A 16622-nucleotide genomic window follows, 5' to 3' on the forward strand; every position below is an offset into this window, starting at 1 on the left:
TCCTTCTTACTTTTCTGTATTTTTTGAGTTTTCAAAAATGAGCATAGCTTCACGTATTTGGCACATTTTTAGTGAGAATCTACCAAGTTCCAAACACAGGGATGGGTATTGAATAATTGTTGCTTTTGTACTCAGGAAAATAAGCAGCAAGGACTCATTTAAGAAACAAAAGATACTGATTATTTTTTTGGAATCTCTATATACCTGTAATGATCTAAAGCCTATGACTCTGCCGTGTTCGAGGAAGTTCTCTTTTCTGTTCACGGGAACAATGAAAAGAGAAGTGTAAAAGATGGGAATTCCAATACAGCCTGAATTTGCATGCTACCTTCAAGAATAGCTGCTCATGGTGGTCAGGTGGGAGGAAGTGGCTATGAGACTTGGACGACAGGGGTTCACCCATTCCTTTCTTGCTTTACTCTGCTCACCAGCAACTTCCTCTGGTTTTGCCTGTGCTGAAATGCATATGCAATCGCAGAAACTCTCCAGATCGCTGCTCTCCAGGGCCTACAAACGCAACTTTGGTCTACAGAAGAAAAAGGAAACTTTTCTACAAAGGGTAGGCATCTCTGTGCAGAAGAGAGATTTCACTTCCCCCAGAAAGAGGTAAGAGGGAAGTCCCATGTCTGCTTTCTTACTCAGTTTGAGCACGTGCAACTTTCTGAGCCAAACCATGATTCATGTCTGAGCTTCAGTTCTGTGTGGGCTTGGAGCTGGTCCAGGTGTTTCTGACCTCTGCATTTCACCTGTGGTCTGACACGGGCAGGAAATTCTGGCTATGTTTGCAGGGACCAATCCATTTCTTATTTTTAGCAGGGAGCCAGGAAACCAGCCAAATGGTCACCAAATGAACGGATCAGGGAACAATAACTTATATACACTCTAGAATAAACTTGGTTCTGGAAAATCCAGGAGGTATCATTTAACACAGTGACATTTTCTTTCCTGAACTGTTGATTGCTAACCTGATGTTTTGAGAGTTGCCTTGTCATCTCCTTCCCCTCTGGGACTGTTCTCACCAGCATTGTTTGCGGTCTGACCCCAAAATAAGAACACTGTGGTTCCTCAAATCCTTTTAACCTGGTTGATAAAAACGGAAGGCTCGTGTGAAATTCTGCATATTCCCACTGAAAGCTAGGCCAGGATTTGTCAGCCTATGCCATTTTCCTTCTTTTCTGTGTTGACACTCTTCCCTCCACTCTTCCGATTTTTCTAGTGCTTTTTATCCTCATCAACTATTCCCTTTCTGCTCTTTTTTCTTTGCCATTTCCGTATGTAGGTTTGAGGGACACAGTCTGTGATGTAAGATGACATTTCCACTGCATTAAGAAGATACAAATTCTGACTCCGTCTTCAGGCTGTGCTTCCTTATTTCACATCATGGCAGACACCAGTCAGCAGTCACACCATCCATTCTTGCTGATCTCTGAGACTGCCTCTGAATCCTTCCCTGCACAGTTTTCCAGGACATTCGAATGGAAGCTTGTTTCATCCACCCATTAAACAAACACTTATTGAGCATCTATTTGTCAAGCAATCTTTGTAGGCACCATATTTGGAGTAGCCAATGCCAAATTTGATGCTCTTTTAAGAGTCTGGGTGACCGAGTGAGCCCTTAGAGGTCCCCGCCCCTTTCCATCTCCTCTCCAAGCTAAGCTCTGCAGAGACAGAGCAGTTAGGACCAACCCATTCTCCCGTCCCATCTGCCTTCAGGGTTCCTAATGACATCAGCCTAATATGAAGAGTACTCTTGTATTCTCCTTCAGCTGAAAGCAGCTTCACACAAAGGGCTTTGCACATAACAGGGCTGGAACACAGTGGGATTTCTTTCTGTCCTCAATTCTTAGTCCTCAACTCTTTCCTGTCATGTAACTTCCTCCTTAAGGAATATCTGAACAAAAGAAGTAACTGAGTGGCATTTGACCTGAGTCAACTGCTGGCAGATTTTATATTTCTCTATTTGTCTCATTACTTGTTAACACAAAACCAGTCTGCCATTCAATCTTTCCCTCTTTAACCACACAATCTTCAAATGACTTTGAACAGAGACATTTTTCTTTCTACTTGAAATAATCATGAATAGGTTAAGGTAAAACAGGAAAGTTAGGTGAGGTGGTTCTTCCAGAATTATGTGGACTTGGGAGTTTGGGTCCTCCATTGAAATATTCCTATTGTCTCTCTACTATCTTTTTTGGTGATCTAAATGTGACATTAAGAGCATGGGCTGTGTTGTGGGTTCATTCAATCTTTAGACTTTGTTGGGGTTTGTATAGTCACTCAAAGTACCTTCTGGATTGACAAACATGGATGTGAAACAGAGTTTTCAGACTTGAAATGTAGGCAACACCCTGGCTCCATATGTGACTGGGCAAGTTCGGGAGACTCCCTAAGCCTCCATCACCTCTACTATGAAACAGAAACAGTAGCATCTACCTGTGTGTAACAGATGAAGTTGTAAAATCATCCATGTAAAGCAATCATCCATAAAAAGTTCCCTATGACCTAGGTAGGAGCTCAGTATGTATCTGCTTTCAGCTTTGTTGAGCTTGCTGCCATGTTCAGGTTGACACTGTAGTTCAAACCTTTCACATGGAAATAGGAGAAAAGAAATGTTAAAGCATCTCAGGAGCTTGACTTTCTTCTACTCATCCATTTGACAGCATGGGAAGTCATATTGACTCAGAGGGATTGCCTGAATATATTTTATTAATATCCTAAACAAAGACATGCATCACTTTAAGGAAAGCAATCTAGTAGCCATGCCAATCTGGATTAATGACACAGGTAATTAGAAGTGATTGGTTGCTTTGTCAAAGAATTCATCCTAAGGGTCTTTTAGAATGGGGTTGACAAACTTTTTCTGTAAATGGCTAGTGAGTAAAAAATTTTAAGGGGGCGCCTGGGTGGCGCAGTCGGTTAAGCGTCCGACTTCAGCCAGGTCACGATCTCGCGGTCCGTGAGTTCGAGCCCCGCATCAGGCTCTGGGCTGATGGCTCGGAGCCTGGAGCCTGTTTCCGATTCTGTGTCTCCCTCTCTCTCTGCCCCTCCCCCGTTCATGCTCTGTCTCTCTCTGTCCCAAAAATAAATAAAAAAAGTTGAAAAAAAAAATTTAAAAAAATTTTAGGCTTTGCAATCAAATGACCTCTGTGGTAATTACTCAATTCTGCCCTTGTAGTTCAAAAGTAGATGATACATAAATGCATGGAAATGCTGTGTTCCAATAAATCTTTATTTACAAAAACAGGGGTGGGGGGCTGGATTTTGGCTGTGGTCTGTAGTTTACTGATGCCCAATTTAGACTCATAGAATCCCATAATTGGAAAGGACCTGCTCTCCCAGCCTAGGTTTGAGTCTTCTCCAATACAGCCTTACAATCCAATACAATGTAAACTCTGCTTAGATGCCTCCAGGGCAGAGTGGTTCCCTACCTACTATTTACAGACAGTTTTTTTTTTATTTTTTTTTTAATGTTTATTTATTTTTGAGACAGAGAGAGACAGAGCATGAATGGGGAGGGGCAGAGAGAGAGGGAGACACAGAATCGGAAGCAGGCTCCAGGCTCTGAGCCATCAGCCCAGAGCCCGACGCGGGGCTCGAACTCACGAACCGTGAGATCGTGACCTGAGCTGAAGTCGGACGCTCAACCGACTGAGCCACCCAGGCACCCCTACAGACAGTTCTGATTCTGATTCTCAGAAAGCTTTTTCTTCAACTGAACCCAGATTGATCCATTTGACCCTTTGGTGACTGAGATCAGACTTTTGTGTTATGGTCATCTTGACAGTGATGCTGTATACCAGATCCAAGCAAGGGAAGGTGGTTGGCTTATATGCTCACCATCCTGAAAGTCCTATGGGAGTATGGCTAAGTCTATTCTGTTTACTGACTAATCAGAATGGTTGAGGACCATAGTTTGAGGGTCCTAGAGGCCTCCTATTGGCCCAGTTATTCCTTTATTGGTGGATCATGGAGAATATCAGGGTTTCTGGGGCAGGGACCACAGAAGATAGGGTACTTGGCAGGTTTGGAAAAGCATCTGTTAACCTACAAGAGGAATATATTTCAATATTTTAACAACCTAACCACACGAATACCAGTCTTCCCTAGAAGAGCATCTGACACATAGTAGGTCAGTAAATATTTGTTGGAGAAATAAGTGAATAAAAAAACAAATATAGTAAGAAACTTGCAGTCTTAGAACTCTATTCATGAGATTCCAGAACAGTCATTGGCAGAGACCTACAGGCTCTGAGATGATGGAGCAAACAGGTCAAGACATCCCATTTAGGAGGGAAATCCAATGTAAGAGTCCACATCCCAGCAATTATTTTATGCCAGCATTTTGAGGCCTGTCAACACTGGGACTAGACAGACACGAAAGGACAAATACTGTATGATTTCACTTACATGAGGTTCCTGGAATAAGCAGATTCATAGAGACAGAAAGTAGAATAGGGTTTACTAGGGATTGGGGCAGGGAAGGTTGAAGGGTGGAAATATGTAAGAATTTTTTTTAATGTTTATTTTTGAGACAGAGACAGAGCACGAACTAGGGAGGGGCAGAGAGACAGGGAGACACAGAATCTGAAGCAGGCTCCAGGCTCTGAGCTGTCAGCACAGAGCCCGATGCGGAGCTCCAACTAGTCTACCATGAGATCATGACCTGAACCGAAGTTGGATGCTCAACCGACTGAGGCACCCAGGTGCCCAAGAAATTTCTAACCATGTATGTTTATTAGCAGGTGTCGTGGAGGCAAACTCAAAGCACAGAGCTGTCTTGTGACATGCTATATTGTATCTGGAGACCCTAAACACTACTGGACCCTAAGAGACTTTGGCTCCTTCTTCACTTTTGAGCTCAGCTAAAGCACTGGGCCATGGCCATGGGATATGGCTTCTCCAATAGTTGGCCAGAAAATCTGGAAAATGCAACTCAGAAGTACAGAGGACTTCATTCCATGTGCCAGTGAACATGAATGCATTAGTGACAAGAGATAGGTGGGATCTGACAAATCACTTTCTCTTCCTTCCACTGGACTGTTTGGAGGACAGGGGGCTTCATGTGGTCTGTCTAAAGATATACGCATGATTAAACAATTGTGTCTTTCCTTAAGCTGTGATCAGCTCAGTAACATACCCCCTTAGTTTGCTTTGTCTCCATCCCTGCCTTAGTTTCCTTGCCCCTTTACCGTGGCTGCCCTAGGATTGTACCTCCCAATGAAACGTTAATTAATGTAGAGCATTAATGTTTTTATTTTATTTTTGAGAGAGAGAAAAAGAGAGAGACAGAGACAGGGCATAAGTCAGGGAGGGGCAGAGAGAGTGGGAGACACAGAAGCAGAAGCAGGTTTCAGGCTCTGAGCTGTCAGCACAGAGCCCGATGCAGGGTTCAAACCTATGAACTGTGAGATCATGACCTGAGCCAAAATCGGATGCTTAACCCACTGAGCCACCCAGGCACCCCTGTCACTGTATACTTTAATGACCTTTTTGTTTGGCCTCTAGTCATCCTCTAGTTACCTCTAGGAAACTGTGAACTCTTTATGGGAAGACACTGTGTCCTTTTGCTTCTTGTTGTATTACAGGATCTAGTGCAGTATCTGGTACATAGCAGGTGCTCAACCAATATTTGTTACTATCGGATGAGTAAATAAATAAATAAAGCAGACAAAGGTGACAATAACTCTCAAACATGTCTCTGGAAAATCAGGCCACAAATGGCTGGGAATGAGTATTCAAGCCAGAGCAACATTATCATAGGACTTTTATTTCACTTTCTACCAATATTTTTGAGCACTTACTCTGGACCTACTGTGTGCTATTAGTTCTTACTGTAAAATAATTTGGTTTTCTGATCTACAATTATATCCTGGGTGAATCTGGGATTGTGTGAGCCTAGTGTCCTACATAACAAATGAATTCTGAAAGCCCGAGGGGATGCTTGTATGGGCCAAGAGCTGTTGCCTTATTTATGTCTGACCTGGTGTTTAAAGCTTGGGCCGTGTAGAGCTGAACCCATGTGAACTTCCATACTCCCCTTCACCCCCATCCCTGCCAAGTACCTGCAGCTAGTGAGGCTGGCCTGAAGGTATCAGGTCTCCCCACTCCCCTCTCCCTTTCCCCTCTCCTTGATCCTTATACACAGTGCACAAGCAGGGCCTGACTGGAGAGTGGGCAGGAGGGAGAAACTATCAGAACTGACCTGCCCCAATTCTGATGATAATTCTGTCATGCTGACAGTAAGGACAAGGACTAAGGAAGGGAGAAGAAGAAGAAGAAAGAGAAACAGGTCAGCAGAATGCAAACCAAAAGATAGAATGGGGTTTATTTAAAATTTCTAGTTATCACACAGCCAAATCTGAGCTTGGCTAATGAGAGCCGGGTCCTTGGTTCTGGTGCTTCCCAGGTCTTGAGAAGGTCTTTCTGTCCCTCCTTTCTCCTGGTCCTCTCTTAAAGCTACGATATTCATGCCTACCTGGGAAACTAGGGCATCGTGGAGCAGCAAAAGTGGCACAGGGCTAGCTCCGGAGTTTGGATTCTGTTCCTCATCTGCTGCTAACCTGCTGGTGGCCTCAGACAAGTCATTTCCCCTCTCTGAATCTCTGTTTCTGCATCTGTAAAGAAACGGTTTGTGGAGCTCCTTTGCCACATCTGAATGACGCATAGTCCATGGCTCTGCAATTCAATTACCTTGCTTTGGCTGAAAGCCACAGTGGTGATCTTTGACTAATAAATGTTGGGAATATTCTGTCCCATATGGGTCACAGCATGTACATTTGCCTCCTTGTTGTTCTTGCTGCTACTTCCTCTTCTGCTGGCTTGTTTCCTCGTGTGGTTTGTAACTTATGACTCCTGAACTGCTTTCCTTCTGGGGCTTGCTGAGGGAGGCCAGTTTGCTCTGGCTTGGGAAGGAGTCTCTCCCAGGCGGTTTTCAGTCTGTCTCTGCTGAGGCCTGATACTCCTACTGGACCGGCGTTTAGGTTCATTTCTCGGTTTGCCATCTGTGTGAAGGCAGTCCCCACATTTGTGTGAACACAGGCCCAGGCTTCTGATATCTCTTGGAAGATGGCAAGCATCACAACCATTTTCACAGGCAAGCGGGTGGCAGTCTCACAGGTGGTGGCGGAGACAGACCGCATCTCTTGATTCCCAGCACCGCTTCCCCACCCCCTTGAACATTGGGCACCAACCCAGTGGCCTGGATCACCTCCCACAGTCCTTAATGCCCCAGTACCCCTGCTCGGAGGTGGGCTAAGGCAGAAAGCCCCTTAGCCACAGAGCTTCTCCTCCCGCCAACTGCTCTGATTCTGAGTTCTCTTTCTGGCACTCAAATATTTCCCTTTCTTGGTTTTGAACTTGAATCTTTGTGTTTGGAGAAATGTATCTTTGCCTGTGTACCTAAGGGGGGAAGAATGCCACCCAGGTTGACTCAGCTTGGCCAGCCACCTTCTGCCCCGTCGTGTGGCCAGCCACCTTCTGCCCCGTCGTGGTTATTGTGAGTGGTTGATTCCCCACAGACAGAGTGGGCGGCCACGCACGAACCGTGGTGTCAGGCCCTGGGAAGCAAACTTGCCTGCTATCACACCCCTCCTCCCTGTGACAGAACTCCTTCACCCAAGTCCTTTCTCCAGAAGGAGCAACGCTGTTTCCCTTGGAAGAGCACAGGGTCCAGGAGTGCCCTGCCTTTCCCTCTCCCTGCACCCCCCCAAAGATGAAGGACGGCTGGTCTCACAAAGTGACCACAACAGAATTTTTGCTTAGAGTGGGGAGAGGGAAGGAGAGCTGGTCACTGCACAAGTAGGATGGAGAGAAGGAAAGATGAGGCGCCCTGGGGTCCAGGGTAGAGAAAGGCCTGAGACCAACTTTACTGGTAGCAGGATGTTAACATCCGGTAGCCATCTCTGCCCCCCTTCCCTTCACTTCCCTTCACTTCCCTTCACCTCCCTGGTGTGTGTGTTTATAAGTTATGTGATTGTGTATGAGTGTGCGTGTGAAAGAGTACTGTGAGTGTGTGTGTATGTGTGAATGTATGTGAGTGTGCGTGTGTGAGTGTATATGTTTGTGTGAGAGCGTGTGAGTGTGTGTGAGTGTGTGTGTGTAAAGAAAAGTGCACAGTCGAGGCACCAGGAGTCAGGAGACTTAAGCTTAAAAATCAGTCTTGTTATCGCCTCTCTTCCTTTGCCTGTCACCTCTTCATTCACAAAGTTAGAGGACTGTATTAAGTTCATGGATTAAAAAAAGTTGTTTTTTTTTTTCTAATGTTAATTCATTTTTGAGAGGCAGAGAGAGACAGAGCACAAGGAGGGGTAGAGAGAGAGAGACACACACACAGAATCTGAAGCAGGTTCCAGGCTCTGAGCTGTCAAAACAGAGCCCAACGTGGGACTCGAACCGACAAACTGTGAGATCATGACTTGAGCTGAAGTCAGACACTCAGCTCACTGAGCTCCCCAGGCGCCCCTTAAATCCACGAATTATAAATATAATATTACCAATGGAAACATACTTTCAAATGCAAGTTTACATGGAAGCTAATATTTAAAACGTACAAGGGGTGCCTGGGTGGCTCAGTGGGTTAAGCATCTGACTTTGGCTCACGTCATGATCTCGCAGTTCATGAGTTTGAGCCCCACATCGGGCTCTGTGCTGACAGTGCAGAGCCTGCTTGGGATTCTCTCTCTCCCTCTCTCTTTCTCTCTCTCTCTCTGCCACTCCCCTACTTGAGCGTGCTCTCTCTCTCTGTCTCAAAATAAATAAATAAACTTAAAAAAATAATAAAACATGTAAAAAGAAAGAAAGAAAGAAAGAAGCTGCCTTGATGGATTGTGGATTGAACAAGGGCCGGGGCCCAGAGCTCAGTGGCTTCATCTCCTCCCCACCTCTTGGAAAAGGCCTGTGCAGTATCCCTGGGATCCCCTGGAACATGGTTTGCAAACAGCCAGGCCACATGTCTCTTCTCCAATTTCTTGCACTGAGGCATTATAATTATGAAAGGAAGGAGGAAAGTGTCCCTGGCCCCGAAATTCTTGCAGCAGAGCTGAAGTGGTGTGATTTCCCCGAAAACAGGACTCAGAGCTGCCAGACCGAAGCCCACACCTCGGTCTCCCTTAGAGCAAGCTTCTACCTCCTGGCTGAGAAGCTGCTGACAGGCAGCTGCCAGCTGTTGTGGAACCACAGGGAAGGGCTGTGGGGCTGGAAAAGGGATGCTTTCACCCTACAGCTGTGAGCCATTAGCAAAGGACTCCACCCGCCCAGAGCTTCAAGTCTTTGTGAAAAGCGGGGAGTGGAATGGGTTAGTCACTGGTAGGTCACTTACAGCTCTCTAAAGGCTTTCTGGGATGTGGCCTGAGTATTAGCATCCTCACAAAAATTTATTGTGCACACAGGGTGTGTCAGGCATGCAGACTGTAGTCAAATCAGAAGACAGACATGGAACAGTGATGAAGGGTATGGAAAGGAAGCTTGGAGTGCTAAGAGAACATACTAGCAGGCCTCAACTTGGACTAGGGGGTCAGGGTGGTCCTCCAAGACAGAGAGAGAGATACAGAGAGGCAGAGAGAGACAGAGACAGAGGCAAAACTGGGAGAATGATGGGGAGAAGTCCAGGAGGACTACAGAGTAGGGGGATGGGTGGGACTGGAGCAGAAGTTAGAGAGATCAGCAGCCTATGTGACCAATTCACTTCCAAACACACCAACCTGGTGTGTAAAGCAAACTCTTGGGCATTTTTTTTCTTTTTTTCTTTTTAAATGTTTATTTATTTTTGAGAGAGAGAGAGAGAGAGAGAGAGAGAGAGAGCACAAGCAGGGAAGGGACAGAGAGAGAAGGAGACATAGAATCCGAAGCAGGCCCCAGGCTCCGAGCTGTCAGCACAGAGTCTGATGCAGGGCTTGAACTCATGGACCATGAGATCATGACCTGAGCCAAAGTCAGATGTTTGACTGACTCAGCCACCCAGGCGCCCCAACTCTTGGACATTTTTATATTCTCTTTTGCTCCCAAATATTTGAGCAAGCAGTTTGCAAAGATATATAAAATACGCATGGTAATAAAGAATGGTAAGAGACACAAGTTTGGGATGCAGAGGAGAGCCAGGAATAAGAATAAAAGTGCATGCCAGATGACTTAAATTCTTCCTACAGATGGGTCACAGATTTTGCTCAGAATTTCTTAGCAGCCAAGGTAGCCAGAGTTCATGTTTCCTTGTTCAGTGATACAGTTCACCCTGTTGATAGGGGGAATACAGAAAAATTGTTGCTAGGAAGGTGGTTGTTAGTCTATTTCTTCTAGAGTCCTCCAGTATAAACAATTCATTGTGGGTGGTGATACAATGTTGTCTCTCTTCTTAACTGGCTTAATCCAGGGCTAGATTTTAAAACATCAATCTTCCTCCTTTATTATCCCCTGACCCCAGTGTCTTGATATTGCTCTCAAAACTGTTGTCCCTCCCCTGAGACCACAGCACAGCTGAATATTTCTTTATCTGAACCTAGATGCAAATGCTCTAAGTTGGGAGGGAGCCTCATCACTACTTCTACCTTTGAAAGGCATTACAAATTCATTATTAATTCCATTCTGTTTTTGTTTTAATATTTTAGTTTCTCCCTTATTTCATGGTCACGTGTGATAATTCCGTTTATAAAACTGTTCCACCTAGAAATCCATTTTTGAAGAATGCTGTTCTAAATGAAGGTCGTCACTCCTGGTGTATAACATAAGTGATGATCTTACCGAAACTAGGCCTAACTATTTAACAGAAGTCAGTTCTCCTTTCTTTTTTTGCACTTAAATTATGCGTGACTTGAGAAAATAGTCAGTTTTTGACAGAATTTGTTTTAGTTTTCTGGGCAATGCCAAGCATACATATGAGAAGGTGTATTTTCAATTAATGGTCTTTAGTGTCATGTAGATATGTACTTAGGATCTCCCTAACTTGTTAGTGTGTGCCTTTGGGTATGTTACTTGACCTCCTTCCTGAGCCTTACATATTTTATTTCCTGGATAAAAATGGTTAAGACCCCTATCTCATATGTGGTTGTGAGAACTGCTGAGAGTGTGTATAAAGAGTCTTTAGGTAGTATATAGTACATTGTATGTGAATGAAAACAATAAACAATCTTATCCAGTAGGATCATTTTAAGGATTAACAGAATACATATAAAGAGGTTATCAGGTAGGAAAAAAATTAAGTTTTGTTAATATCATCTTTCATCAAGGGTATGAGGAGATAGATGCCCTAGGAGGTTGCTGGCAGGAGCATCACAGCCACTTTAGAGAGAATTTGCAGTGTCTATTAGAAGTTAAAAATATACAAACCCTTCTATATTAAAAAGGAGCCATACACTACTAGGTACTTATCCAAAGGATATAAAAATGATGATTCAAAGGGGCACATGCACCCTGATGTTTATAGCAGCGCTATCAACAATAGCCCAATTACGGAAAGAGTCCAAATGTTCATCGACCAATGAATGGACAAAGAAGATGTGTGTGTGTGTGTGTGTGTGTGTGTGTGTGTGTGTATGTATGTATATATATATAATGGAATATTACTGGGAGATCAAAAGAATAAAATCTTGCCATTTGCAATAATGTGGATGGAATTAGAGTGTATTATGCTAAGTGAAAGAAGTCAGTCAGAGAAAGACAAATACCATGTGATTTCACTTATATGTGGAATTTAAGAAACAAAACAGATGAACATAGGGAAAGGGAAGGAAAAATAAGACAAAAACCAAAAGGGAGGCAACCATAAGAGATTCTTAAATACAGAGAACGAACTGAGGGTTGCTGGAGGGGAGGTGGATGGAATGGAGGTTGATGGGGGCTAAATGGGTGATGGAGGGCACTTTTGGGGATGAGCACTGGGTGTCATATGTAAGAGATTAATCAATGGGTTCTACCCTTGAAGCCAATACTACATTGTATGTTAACTAATTTGAATTTAAATTATATATATACATATATATGTGTGTGTATATATATATATATATATATATATAGTATGTGTGTGTGTGTATAACATATATATGCACAAACCCTATTAATAGCAATTCAACTTCTCTGTTTCTACCAGAAAAATTGGGTATTAGCACGAAGAGGTATATACAACTCATATATTGCAACACTGTTCGTAATAAACTAGCAAAAACTGGAAACCACCTAAATGCCCATCAATGCACAATAGGTACATAAATTTTGGTGTGACAATTCTATGAAATAACTTAAGACTGAGGTAGAGTTATATGTATAGCATGGAAAGAGCTCCAAGAAATCATGTTGAGTGAAAAAGCAAGCAGGGTATGGAAGGATCATTCAGTATAATACTGTTTATGTAAATACACACAGAGCCACATAAAGCGGTATTACATAGGGGTACATATATGAATGTTAACACATAGACAGAAAAACTGTCAATTTACATAGCAACATAAACAGTCATTACCTCTTGGGGGGAGCAGGAAGGAATTGAAACTGAGAATTACGGTCAAAGGAGGCATTTTCTTACCCATAGTGTTTTCATTTTTTTTTTTTTTTCAGCAAGGAATTTGTGTGTAAGCTATAGAACTGAAACAGAATTTTAAAAAACTGCTGGGCACAATGCCTGGCATATAATAAGCATCCGATAAGTGTTAATTCCCTTCCTTTGGCATAAAATCTCAAAATTATCTGCCAAGTGCATTTGAATTTTATTCATTCATTAAATGAATATGTATTAAGCACATAATTTTCCCCAGTTGTGTGAGAGCAGTTTAGACAGAAAGTTAACAACTCAGGGAGAAGACATATAACTAAACAAGGAAAAGTAATAAAGTGTCATAGGTGCGGATAGATGAAATAGAGAATGCTATGGGAACACATTGCAGTAACTCTTAACCTGGTTTGGAGGAGTCAAAGATCAGATCAAGGAACCCTTTACAAATAATCCAAGTGGTCAGAGAATAGATCAAATAGCAGCATGAATTGAAAGAAGGAGCGAAGCAAAGCCAGCTTTGGGGTGCCTGGTTAAATAGTCGACTTCAGCTCAGGTCACGATCTCACAGTCTGGGAGTTTGAGGCCGCGTTGGGCTCTGTGCTGACAGCTCAGAGCCTGGAGCCTGCTTCCGATTCTGTGTCTCCCTCTCTCTCTGCCCCTCCCCTGCTTGCTGTCTGTCTCTGTCTCTGTCTCTCTCTCTCAAAAATAATAAACATTAAACAAAAGAAAGAAAGAAAGAAAGAAAGAAAGAAAGAAAGAAAGAAAGAAAGAAAGAAAGAAAGAGGCAAACTAGTTATAGCCAAAGTTGATATGGCTTAGGGATGGCTGTCATTATTCACCATGACTTATATCCACAACCATTAAAGAAGCAGGACTTCAGAAATCTGTGTCCTTTGCTCAAGAACCATCTTGTAAAATAGGATCACAGGCCATTTAAAATCCACATTTATTTCTGCTGCAAACTCACTGACTTGGCTGTCCTATCTCATGTCCTGGAGTGGGGTTCCTTCTGAGATAATGCATAAAAATGAAAGCAAGGATGTCAGATCTGTGGGACAGGCTGTGGTCAAATTCCAGAGAGATGGGAGACAATATACAAACTCTAGAACACAAAGTGAAAGTAAGTTGGGGATGGGGTGAGGACAGAGAGGAAATATCCATACAGGGCCAAGAGTGAGAACTGTCCAGGGAACAGATGCAGAATTAGAATTTCCAGGGGAAGTCTCTCTTCCCTGATCCTGTTCCTTAAACCAAGTGGTCCCACCCAGTCACTAGGAGGCTTCAGTCACGAAAATGAAGCATATGGGACCCTACTCTCCTTTAGAGTTTCTCACCTAACCTTATGTCTGGTTTTTGCTCACTGTGACTTCCCAACTTTGGATCTGCTGATTTGGGCTCCTATTTCTGGCCCAGTGGACTTCATGACCCCACATATGTGACCACTGGCTCATCTCAGACATAGTTTATAGGTACCTTATTTTCTCTTGGCTCTGAACAGTCATTGATAGACACAACTATTTAGGGCTCTCAGGTTCCTAAACCAGAGTCAGACTTCCTGTTCAGTATCAACCATTGGATAGGTACAAATCAAGGGCAAGGGGAACAGAAAATTTGTCCCAAGTAATGAATGGATTGGTATGAGCAGTGTTATATTGTAAAGAGGTCTGTAGTGGATGCTTGTGGTCCTGGAATTATGATCTAACCAGCTCTAAGATATGGCATTCTGGACCCAGCATCTGATGTCATAAAGCTAAAGAATGTCATCCAAAAGCATATTTATTTTCTATTGCAAGTGACCTAAATTGAAACCATATCAGTCCATGACAAGAAAGGTAAAGGGAAGAAAAACCTTTGTTGAGCCTAATTGTGCAACAGACATGTAGGTTGGGGATCTTGCTTGACATAACTTCTTTAATTTGTTACTTACATTCTGTGACCCATTTATTATAATGCCTATTTACATATAGCAAAACTTGATTTTTTTAGCAAACTTTTTTTAAGTCTATTTATTTATTTTAGAGAGAGAGGAAGAGTGAGCTTGAGTGGGGGAGAAACAGAGAGAGAGAGAGAGAGAGAGAGAGAGAGAGAATCCCAAGCAGGCTCTGTGCTGACAGAGCCAAATGTGGGGCTTGTACTCACATGATCATGAGATCATGACCTGAGCTGAAACCAAGAGTTGGATGCTTAACCAACTGAGCCACCCAGGTGCCCCAATTTAAGATTTTTTTAACTTAGAGAACCATAAGACACAGAGGGAACATCTGCTTCTTCTGGTTCTTGAGTTTTTTCAATGCATCTTTGATCTCCTTATTTCGCAAACTGTATATGATGGGATTCAGCATGGGAATCACAGCTCCATAGAGCATGGACACCACCTTCTCTTGGTCCTGTGAGTAGCCAGCACTAGAATGGAGATATGAGAAGAGACCAGAGCCATAGAAGAGAATCACTGTGGTCAGATGAGAGGCACAGGTGTTGAAGGCCTTCATCCGCCCTTGGGTTGAATGGATCTTCATGACAGCAGCAATGATGTAGCAATAGGACACCAGGACAACAAGAGCTGATGTCCCACCAACTGCACACACAACAAGAAAGTTCACTACCTGGCTGAGGAAGGTACTAGAACAAGACAAGACTAACAGAGGTGGCAGGTCACAGAAAAAGTGTTTAATGACTCGTGGCCCACAGAAATACAGCTGGAATATGGAGCTTGTTTGGACCAATCCTGTGAGGAACCCTCCAGTGTATGCTGCAATGACCATCCCCACACACATGGTGGGTGACATGAAGGCTGCGTAGAACAGAGGGGTGGAAATAGCAGCATAGCAGTCATATGCCATGGCCGCCAGGAGACAGCATTCAGTGGCCCCCATGCTGATGAAGAAGAAAAACTGAGTAGCACATCCCACGAAGGAGATGGTCTTCTGCTGCTTGAAGAAGTCACAGAGCATCTTGGGGGTGATGGAGGACGTGTATGAGATGTCAACAAAGGACAAGTTTCCAAGGAAGAAATACATGGGGGAGTGCAGGCATGACTCCATCCTGATCAAGACAACAAGGCCCAGGTTCCAAGTCAGAGTTACAGAATAGATCCCCAGAAACAACACAAAGAGGAAAGCCTGAAGCTCTGGATGCTCTGAAAATCCCAAAAGGATGAAGTCGGTTGTTATGTTGATGTTCCTTCCCATGGCCATGTATCTTCTCTTTGCTGCCTGCAGGCCCCAAAATGAGATTCCTGGGGAATGAAAATCCAGATGAAGAAACCGCTTTGTTCTGTCACGGAATCATAGACTCCCTGAGTCACAAGAGACGCTGGAAAGCAGGTGTTCTACCTCTTTCCAACATCAAATCCCCCTCTACAGCATTTATTGGGTCTTTTGTGGAGATCATTATCATCCTAATCTGATGCACTGTTCATGCAAAACTGACAGGCCCAGATTAGACTGGCAATTTTGCATTATCTGGATCACCACCTTCATTGTCAATGTCACCACTTTACTGAAGGAAGTTATTAATACAACTTGCACCAAATACTCCTTTTTTTCCCACTTGTTTCCAAGCATTGTGGTTGGATTCTTGGGCCACAGATTTATGCTTTTTTCTTTTTTTTAATAAAATAAATATGTCAGAAATTGAAATACCTAGAGAGGCAATTCTGTGTTTCTTATCATCATAGTTTGTTCTGACCAGATTTTATGGGGTCAAGGTGTTTTTTCTCCTTTAATCAGTGGAATGAAGCACATAGAGGTGTAAAACACTGGCATCCCCTTTAGAGATTAAAGAAAGGAGTTAAAAATAAAAGTTCAACACTGAATTGCCAGTGTTCATTCTGTACAAATATTATCAACTGATCACAAACGTTGCACCAGGTTTGATAGACCTAACTGTAGATGATGTAAAAAATAATAAAACATTATTATCAGGTTCAAAATGTTCAACATAATATATGGGACAAACAGAAAGCAGATAAACCACAGCACAATGTGATAGGTGTGCCCAAGAGAAGTATTGTATAGTGTCCTGGATGTTGGGCATAGCAGGTGGAAGCTTCTGAGAGATGTGTTGCAACACATGAGGGTTCCAACAGTGAGTATGGGGTTACCAGGATGAAAATCTGGTGTGTGAGGGGGTTGGGTGACAGTTGGTT

The 16622-nt window shown here is 43.3% G+C and overlaps 1 protein-coding gene and 1 long non-coding RNA gene across 2 annotated transcripts in view; one reads left to right on the forward strand and one right to left on the reverse strand.

Moving 5' to 3' along the window:
• The first annotated feature begins 420 nt into the window (after positions 1-420).
• Positions 421-16622, forward strand: part of LOC122231269 — a 34747-nt gene continuing 18545 nt past the window's right edge. Inside the window, exon 1 of the long non-coding RNA XR_006208456.1 lies at positions 421-606. This is a non-coding gene — a long non-coding RNA (uncharacterized LOC122231269). The remainder of the gene's footprint in view (positions 607-16622) is intronic.
• LOC102955270 (olfactory receptor 5A1-like) lies at positions 14657-15700 on the reverse strand. The gene has a single exon (XM_007092677.3). The coding sequence runs from the start codon at positions 15667-15669 to the stop codon at positions 14707-14709; it is 963 nt and encodes a 320-aa protein (XP_007092739.2). The 5' UTR covers positions 15670-15700; the 3' UTR covers positions 14657-14706.

The sequence above is a fragment of the Panthera tigris genome, chromosome D1, assembly GCF_018350195.1.
Source record: "Panthera tigris isolate Pti1 chromosome D1, P.tigris_Pti1_mat1.1, whole genome shotgun sequence".
Classification (NCBI taxonomy): domain Eukaryota; kingdom Metazoa; phylum Chordata; class Mammalia; order Carnivora; family Felidae; genus Panthera; species Panthera tigris.